At 53.7% G+C, this 8580-nt stretch overlaps 1 protein-coding gene across 1 annotated transcript; it reads right to left on the bottom strand.

Annotated features, from left to right (window-relative positions):
• Positions 1-4958: 4958 nt before the first annotated feature.
• On the bottom strand, positions 4959-8243 carry FOXI2 (forkhead box I2). The gene is made up of 2 exons (XM_020879352.2): positions 7748-8243; positions 4959-7060 (listed from the first exon to the last, which is right to left on the bottom strand). The coding sequence occupies exons 1-2, from the start codon at positions 8241-8243 to the stop codon at positions 6624-6626; spliced, it is 933 nt and encodes a 310-aa protein (XP_020735011.2). The 3' UTR covers positions 4959-6623.
• Positions 8244-8580: the final 337 nt, after the last annotated feature.

The following is an 8580-nucleotide window of genomic DNA, read 5'->3' as shown; positions in this document are numbered from 1 at the left end:
TGCACCAGGCCCGAGCACTTGTCTCATGCACCCAACCTGGGCTGGTGATCTGTTTCACCCTAGATAATATACGTGTTTCGATGCTGTTCTCTTGAAACATCCCACCCTAATTCTTCCTGCCTTCTTGGAATCCGAGCCTTATTCTGATAATGGGATTAAGGTCTGGGGAGAGCAGAGGTAATGGGAAAAGGTAGCCTGGAAAAGGCCTTGGCTTCTTTGTCAAATAAGAACTTGTCTGGCCTTGGAGGTGTCAGCTTGGATTCTCTGGGACATTGTTTGTATGGTTACAATTGCTCTCATGTTCAAAGGGAGAAATTAATCAGCCCTTACTGGCCTCAGCATCTCCCCTCACATCTCTGACTCTTCCTACCTGCAGCTCCTTACCCCTTGGTGCCTAGGCTCTCAGCGCACTCTGCACAACAGTTGTCTCCAGGGCTGTGTCTCCTCGTGGGTTGTATCTTCAGGGTCCAGCTGAAAGTCTGGCTCTGTGTAAGGAGCAATCAGGCCTGTTATAGGACAGTGGAAGGCCCACGAAGGGAAGGAGTGTGTACAGAAAGCTTAGGGTCCAACTCTGCTGACTCACGTACTTATTCACTCATTCAACTCTACCCCCCAGGTGTTTGATTAAATAGAGCACGTGACTCCTGCCCACATCAACCCAGGAGAGGACCTAGGCAAGAACAGGGTCTTCTGGAGGTGTGATACAGTCCATCCAGGGGCCGCAGATGAAGAGCAGAGAGACGCCTAACTTCGACGCCAGGGAAGGATCCCTGAAAAGTGAGATATCTCTCAGACCTGAAGGACAGAGTGGGGGGGGAGGGAGTGAGGCAGGTGGTAGATAGGTTCTTGCTATCACAACTCAGTGTAGCTGTGGCCCCTGAAAAACAACCACTTAATCTTCCTGAGCCTCAGTTTCTGCATCAGTGAAATGGGGATAATAATACTTGCCTCCCTGGGAAGTCGTGAGGGCTTAATGAGATGATGTCCAACAAGCAGGTAACAGAGTCCTTGTCACCTTGATGTTCAGCATTGGATGGATGTGCAGGTGATTCTTGGGAGTAGAGAAAGCCTCCAAGACTCATCAATTCAATTAGCTCCATATTAAAGAACAGATATAACTCTGATTTTTGTAATGAAAATCTAATTTAATATTCTATTCATTTACCCTCCGCAAACTGATTGAGATCATTCTCATTCTTAGTGTTCAGTCCCTGATGAGCTTACCAGAGAGAGCAGTCAGCTTATGGCAGGTGCCAGGAAATTAGCCTTGAGGAACGTTCTTTAGCAAATTTTACATTAGATTAAAAGAGAGAGAGTTGTCCAAGCTTCAACGAAAGGATGTACGGATGCACCAAAAGAATTCATACCCAGGGGCCTTGGGGAATAACCAGCTCCAGTCACATGAGTGGCTGTCCCCTGTGACCCTCAGCTGACAGATCTTCTTCTAAGAGTACAGGATTTATGTTAAAGTTTCTGAATAACCCTGTGGAGAAGGGAGCAGACCACACTGGCTCTAGCCCAGGGCAGCGCTCAACTCCTAGCCTAAGTCACAACTAAGTTATGAACCCGAGACGGCAAGCAAGCACTTCCAAGCTTTCAGGGCACAGGAAACACAGCAGTGTGGTAATTCAGTATTTACAAATGAGATGGCTTATGGACTTGATCATAAAGTTGTTGTTTTGGAGCCAAATAGCTGCAGTCCAGCCTGCAACTTCTCCCTGATCTCTCCCTCTCCCACTGGAAGGAGGCCTTGGGAAGGGTATTCACTGCAGGGCTGAATGCAAAGCCGGACGCATAGCGGACACTCAGAAGATTTACTGAACGCATCAGATTTTACTAGGATGTGTGGCCAGGTCCCTGCCGCATTCTGTGATCGTTGCATGTGTTCCTCTTCACCTGAAATCAAACCCTGAGTGCAAATGAGATATTCTCACAGTCCTGTTTGAAAATACTGTGCCTTTGAGGATCATGGGTTGATGCTGTCAGGCTTTTTTCTTGAGGATCCTGGCCAAGGCCTGGCTCTATGATGTGTGGTGTGTGTGTGTGTGTGTGTGTGTGTGTGTGCACGCGCACGTGGACAGGCTCAGCTGTGTACATATGAAAGTGTATTTCTGAGTATGGAGGTTGTGTCTATCAAGAGACCCTTTTAGTTCTCATTAGATGAGTTTCTAGAGATCGTTTAACCCTTTCCCCCTCTTTGTTCATTTTTTAATTTTTGCAATATTGTGTTGGTTTCTGCCATACAACAACATGAATCGTATCCCCTCTGTCTGGAGCCTGCCTCCCTGTCCTCATCCCACGCCTCTCCATCATCACAGAGCACCAGACGGGGCCCTGTTACAGAGCAACTTCTCACCAGCTGCCCACTTTACCCACGATAGTGTATCTATGTTGATGCTACTTCCTCCATTCGTCTCATCCTCTCCTTCCCCTACGGTGCCCACAAGTCCACTCTCTGCATCTGCCTCTCTGTTCCTTTCCTGCAAATAGGTGCATCAGTACCGTTTTTCTTGATTCCATATATATGCATTAATACACTATATGTGTTGTTCTCTTTCTGACTTCACTCAGTATAGGGCTTTCTGGGTAGCTTCAGTGGTAAAGAATCTGCCTGCAGTATGGGAGACCTGGGTTTGATCCCATGGTCAGGAAGATCCCCTGCAGAAGGGAATGGCAACCCATTACAGTTTTCTTGCCTGGAGAATCCCATGGACAGAGGAGCCTGCTGGGCTACAGTCCATGGAGTTGCAAAGAGTCGGACACGACTGAGTGACTAACATTTTAACTTTTCTTTTACTTTGTATAACAGGCTCTAGGTTCATCCACCTCACTAGAACTGACTCAAATCCAATCTTTTTGTGGCTGAGTGATATTCCATTGCATACATGTACTGCATCTTCTTTATTCACTCATCTGTCTGTGGACATCTGGGTTGCCTCCATATTCTGGCCATTGTAAATAGTGCTGCAATGAACATGTGGGTGCACGTGTCTTTTTCAATTATGGGTTTCTCAGGGTATATGGGAGAAGGAAATGGCAACCCACTCCAGTGTTCTTGCCTGGAGAATCCCAGGGACGGAGGAGCCTGGTGGGCTGCCGTCTATGGGGTCGCACAGAGTTGGACATGACTGAAGCGACTTAGCAGCAGCAGGGTATATGACCAGTAGTGGGGTTGCTGGGTCATATAGTAGATTTATTCCTGGTTTTTTTTTAAAGGAATCTCCATATTGTTCTCCATAATGGCTATATAAGTTTACATTCTTACACCAGTCAGAATGGCCGTCATCAAAAAATCTTCACTTAATCCTTTGACTCAGCTTTTCTATCGACAGAATCACAATGAACTTCAGACTCTTGTTTCAGTGAAGAGTTACAATTATTACTATAAGATTATTTCATTGAATAAAGCAAAGTCACTTGATTACACTGGATGTACTTAGGAAATTAAAGATCAGAATTTGAAGATGAATATGGCAAGGCAGCATCACTAAAGTGTAAAATTGTTTTCATCATAGATGGACGCACTCAATATTTAATCCATATGGGAATCCCTATCTTGAAATCCAGTGCCCACTTCTGAAAATTCTAGTTACTAAGTTTTAAAAAATACTTTTAACACATATTTGAGTCTTCATCACAAATGGTTCTTTTCTGCCTGAGGACTTCTTGCCACCCCATTGACAATTTCCGTAGGAGGTAATATCACAATTTACTTTATTACTATGCTGTTTGGTTTTCAACCACCTGAAGATTTCCACTACGGTGTGGCAAAAGGAAAAGAATTCCTAACCACCCAGTATCTTCCCCCTCTGAAGTTGGAAACATGCCATTTCTTTATTTGAAACTATTCAGTGCCACAGAAATGCTGATTCACATGAAAAACTGAGTGTCTCAATGACGCTTGTCGTGTGCCAATACCATCATACCAAGCACTCTTTTTGTAAAGGGTTGCAGTTAGTTTTAAAACTTGAAATTTTCCTCAAGAGAAAAGCCATAGCTTACAGCTCCTACCCTTGATATGCAAAAGCACAGTATTTTGCTACTTCGAAGACCAAAGAGACAAACAGGTGTAGATGGGGTCTGGGTACCACCACGGGGCTCCCAGGCCCAGGGAGAGGATTCTCCTGGCACAGTCCCTCCATCTGTCCAACAGCAGCTGGTCCTTCAGTTGCCCACATGCAGCTTGCTTGGGAACTAAGGTTAAATTCACCAGACCTGGCCCAAGGAAGATATTTAGTTATAAACTGGTGACAAGCTGTTTTGCTTTTCTTACTTATTTTGATTTCAGCAATTTCTTTCTTCTGAGAAAATCTATCTTTGGGATCATGTGAAATGGTTCCCAAGTTGACTGCCCCAGGGCCCAGGAACTGCATTTTGTCTCCCGGCACCCCTCCCCCCACGCTGACCCCCTTCATTGTGAAAATACATCCTGACAAATAAACTGTCACGGAAATGAGATGGTTTCTGATTCCCAAATACCTTGCACTGCTAGAATTAAACTATGCACTTCTCAGAAAGAGTCATCTATTTGGTTATACGATTACTAATTAATGGTATAAAGCAGGAATGGAAGAACCATTTTTCAATATCAAAAATTGATTTTTAGTCAAACAAACTAAAAGTTGAAAGATCTTTGTGAAGCCCTTTCCCCTCCACTTTAACCAAAATACCATTGTTGGAAGAACAAAAATGGCAGCTTCTAACAGCCATGCAGCTTTCATGTGTGATGCTTATGTATACATTTATCAGCCAATTTTCTGAAAGCTCCATTAATTGTAAACGTGTGCATTGTACTTTCCCAGTGTTGTCAAGCTTATTTTTAAAAGTTCCTTTACTCCAAGTTTCCTGCAGAAATCTGGAACACAGAATCTAGACTGAAAATGCTGAAAACCCTGGTGAATCCTTCAAAAATGTACAGAACAACAGGTACATTCAAGTTACAGTCTGTTGGTGTTTATTTTTAGCATTTTTGTTAATTAAATAGGCCTGAGAGAAAGAAGATTCTCTCCTTTTGTAATGTGAGGATTTTCTTTTTCTTTGCTGGTTTTCTTAAATTGTACTACCTTCGCGGGGAGAGCTTAGGGTTGATTGTCCGTTTGGCAGCAAAGTAAGGTAACAGAGCTAGGACCCAGCTCGCCCTCCCCAGCCTGGCGGCAGAGAGGAGATTCGAAGCAAGCCACTGTGCTTCCAGAGAGGCTCAAAGGAACATCGCCGGGGGCTCCAAACTCACCCCAACACCTGGCTTATTCTATTCACACCCAAGCGCCTTCCCTTCCTCTCCCCCACCCCCGCCTTACACACACACACACACACACACACACACACATCAAGATCACAGCTGGCTCAGCCTTAAGAAATCGACAAACCGCGGGCCTTCCTTCCAGCGGCAGCGGCTGCGCTGGGCTGCGCGGTCAGTCTTGGTGTTCACCCGGGAAAACCGTTGCAGCTCCCTGGAGGCAGCGGCTCCGCTCGGGCTCGCCAAATCCCCTGCCCTCCCCCAAGTTCACGGGGTCCTCTCCCGCTCGGCCTCCTAGGAAAGACACTTCTCCTGCGTCCCCAGAGCACAGAGAGTGGGTGTGCCCCGCCAAGAGCCCTCTGCTCCAGGGCAAACCAAATGCGCCACTTTCCCCCTACCCCAACCCCGACCCGGGCGACAGAAACTCGGGGAGCTACCTAGGCCAACACGTCTCCTCCCAAAGGCTGCTGGCTCCAGAGGTGACCTTCTGAGCGAATACAAATGGGGCAGCGGCTTACATGTGCACCGAAGGCTCAGGGGTGGGGGAGCTGGGGCCCAAACTGCGGGGTGAGGGGTGGGCGCAGAGAGAACACGAGTGACTTCTCAGGGTGTGAGCGTGGCGGGGCAGGCGGGGAGGGGGAGGCGGGAAGGGGGCAAGCCTAAACCCAGCCTGAGACTCCAGGGCGCTAGGCACTGCCCCCGTCGGCAACCCCCTCGAGGTGATGACCTGGTCCACAGACTGGGGAGGGAGGTGGGCGTTGAGTGGCAGGGAAGGAGCCGCGGTTCGCAGGACCGCTGGCTGCCCTCCTCCCCCGAGCGCAGCTTCAGCCATCGGGAAGTCCCTCTTACTCCCCTCAGCTCCAGACACCCCTTGCTTCTGACCCTCTAAGGGTGAGGGCACCCACCCGGTCCCCCGGGGGGTGCTCCTGAACCCCTCGGGCTTCCCTGGAGCTCCGAGGAAAGGGCCTGGGCGCCGGGTGGGCCAGGCTGGAAAGGTGGGAGAAAATCCCACCCAGAGCGTTCCGGGGATCCCCAGTAGCACCTATCTAAGACACCAAAGTATCTTTGGGGTTGGGTCAGGCTCCCCGCGGAAAATCTGGGGTGAGTGCCAGCCTGTCGCCCCTTTCAGATGGAACCCTCTAGGAGCGTGGGTTCCAGGGCCAGGCCAACTAGAAGGATGGGGGGGCGGCGCCCACTCGCCCCACCTGGATGGTCGCTGGGTGAGGAGTGCATGGCGGCCTGAGTTCCCTGCAGCGGGACTCTGGGCCCTGCACCCCCAGCCCTGTCGTGACCTCTGCGGGGGGGTTGGGGGGGGGAGCTCGCGGTGCCTTGAGCTCAGCGCCTGTGGACCCCGCACTCGGCACAGTTCCAGGCCTCCCATCAAACTTCAGTCCCCTCCCGGCTGTAGATGAAGTGACCGACGCGGAAGCTGGTGGCCGCCGGTCTGCTGGCCAGCGGCAAAGCCGGGCGCCGGGCCGGGGACCTGGGGGCTGTGAGTGGCGATCGTCGTGGGTCTCCCGAAGGAAAAGTCTCCCGCCAGGCCCCCGGGAAAGGGACTGAAGCCGCCAGCCAGGGCACCCACGGCCGAGGCCAAACTGGAGAAGCAGGCCGCGGCCTCGGGCGCGGGCGTGGACGCCGAGGCCCGCAGGTCAGGGGAGACGGCGCCCAGGGGCTCCAGCTCAGGCGTCTTGGCTCCAGCCAGGCTCTGGGGACCCGACGGTGCGACCGCGCTCGCCTCCCCTCTCCGCTTCCTCTTCCTTCGGAAGTTGCCGTTGTCAAACATCTTCTCGCAGTTTGGATCCAGGGTCCAGTAATTGCCTTTACCTGCGGAAGAAGAAAGGGCCCGGTTCAGAAAAAACGGGGTCTGGCCGAGGTGATGGGGGAGAAGGTGAGAAATGGAGGTCAACTTCTGAGGAATTCCCACCGGCCCCTCCGTGAACCCTCACCCCCACCCCAAACCTTGAGGGGACGCTGTATACCGGATCGGGCGTCCACAGGGAAGGACGACGCCGGGGAAGTACAGAGCCTCGCCGCGGGCAAGGCCAGAGAGAAGGCCTGCGAAGTGAAGAACGGAACCCGCCCTCCTCCGGTCATTGCTTCGCCAGTGGGGCGGATACTTCGCCTGGTCTCTCTGCAGCCTCCCAAAGCGGCATCACCTTTGTCTTAACCTTCGGGGGAGGCGGGGAGCCGCCGTCTTCCCCGCTTTAAGCAGAGGACACGCGCCCCCGAGAGAACCAATTCCCAAGGTCGCCCCGGCAGGCTAGCTCCCGGGCTTCTTCCTTCTCGAGAGCGGGCCGAGAATTAGAGACTCACTTGTCCTGGACAGGAATTCAGGGCGGCGGGGGTCGGCTGGCTTCCTGCAGCCGGTGGGCGGCCCAATCGGTGTCTCCTCCGCACCTCCTCCCGCCTCGGCTCCCCCAGCTGGGAAGCCTGGACGGTCCGGGGCCGCCGGGTGCCTCGAGTGCCCGCAGCCCGGAGTCCTGAACTCGCGAGGGGGCGCGCCTCTGTTACCTGGGTCGTCCTCGTCGCGGGGCACCTTCTTGAAGCAGTCGTTGAGGGACAGGTTGTGGCGGATGGAGTTCTGCCAGCCCGCCTTGCTGCGCTTGTAGAAGGGGAAGTTGCCGGCCACGTACTGGTAGATCTGGCTGAGCGTCAGCTTGCGCCGCGGCGCGCTCTGGATGGCCATGGCGATGAGCGCCGAGTACGAGTAGGGCGGCCGCACCAGCCTCAGCAGCTCCTGCTGGCCCGGCAGGCTCAGCCACGCCAGGTCGGCGCCTGCCAGGCCGCCGGGGGCCGCGAGCAGCGGGCCGGGGGCCCCGTAGGGGGCCGCGGGCACGGGGCCCGGCGCGTAGGGCGCGGAGCTGAGAGCGGGAGCGTTCAGCCACAGGCGCGGGCCGGCGCCCGCTGTGCCCAGATCTCCACGCGCGAAGCCGGAGGGGCGCGCGGCCGCCCGGGCCTGGCCGTGCGGGGCCGCAGAGGGCCCCGAGCCGTCGCCGTATTCGGCCATATCCTGCCGCTCCCGGGCCGGGGCGATGGCTCGGCGCCCAAGCTCACGGGCGCGCCAGCCAGTGCGGCCCCCCGCAGCAGCTCCCGGTGTGGCGGCCGGACCTCGCCCTCCGCCCTTTAAATGCCGTCGGGGGCCCGAGCCCCAGGTGAGTGTCGGCGCGCCGAGCCCCCGCCCGCGACAGCTTTGGAGGAGTGCAGTCTGCATCCCCGCCCCGGGGTCAGCTTTCCGCCCCGCCCAGGTCCAGATGCGCTCGGGCCGAGCCGCTCCGGTAATTCCCAGACCCTGCGTCTCCTGCGCCGCCTGACCCCCGCACCCCGGGCGATGCCAGCCTCGTCAG

This window comes from Odocoileus virginianus, chromosome 7, assembly GCF_023699985.2.
Source record: "Odocoileus virginianus isolate 20LAN1187 ecotype Illinois chromosome 7, Ovbor_1.2, whole genome shotgun sequence".
Taxonomy (NCBI): domain Eukaryota; kingdom Metazoa; phylum Chordata; class Mammalia; order Artiodactyla; family Cervidae; genus Odocoileus; species Odocoileus virginianus.
Note: the sequence above shows the minus strand (reverse complement) of the source record. Positions and strands in the feature narration are given on the sequence as shown.

Bases quoted from the DNA above. Each gene is read 5' to 3' on its own strand.
- FOXI2 (XM_020879352.2), bottom strand. From the start codon at position 8,243: ATGGCCGAATACGGCGACGGCTCGGGGCCCTCTGCGGCCCCGCACGGC. The intron at 7,061-7,747 runs GTAACAGAGGCG...CTTCTTCCGCAG, and splicing joins CCGCGACGAGGACGACCCAG to GTAAAGGCAATTACTGGACC.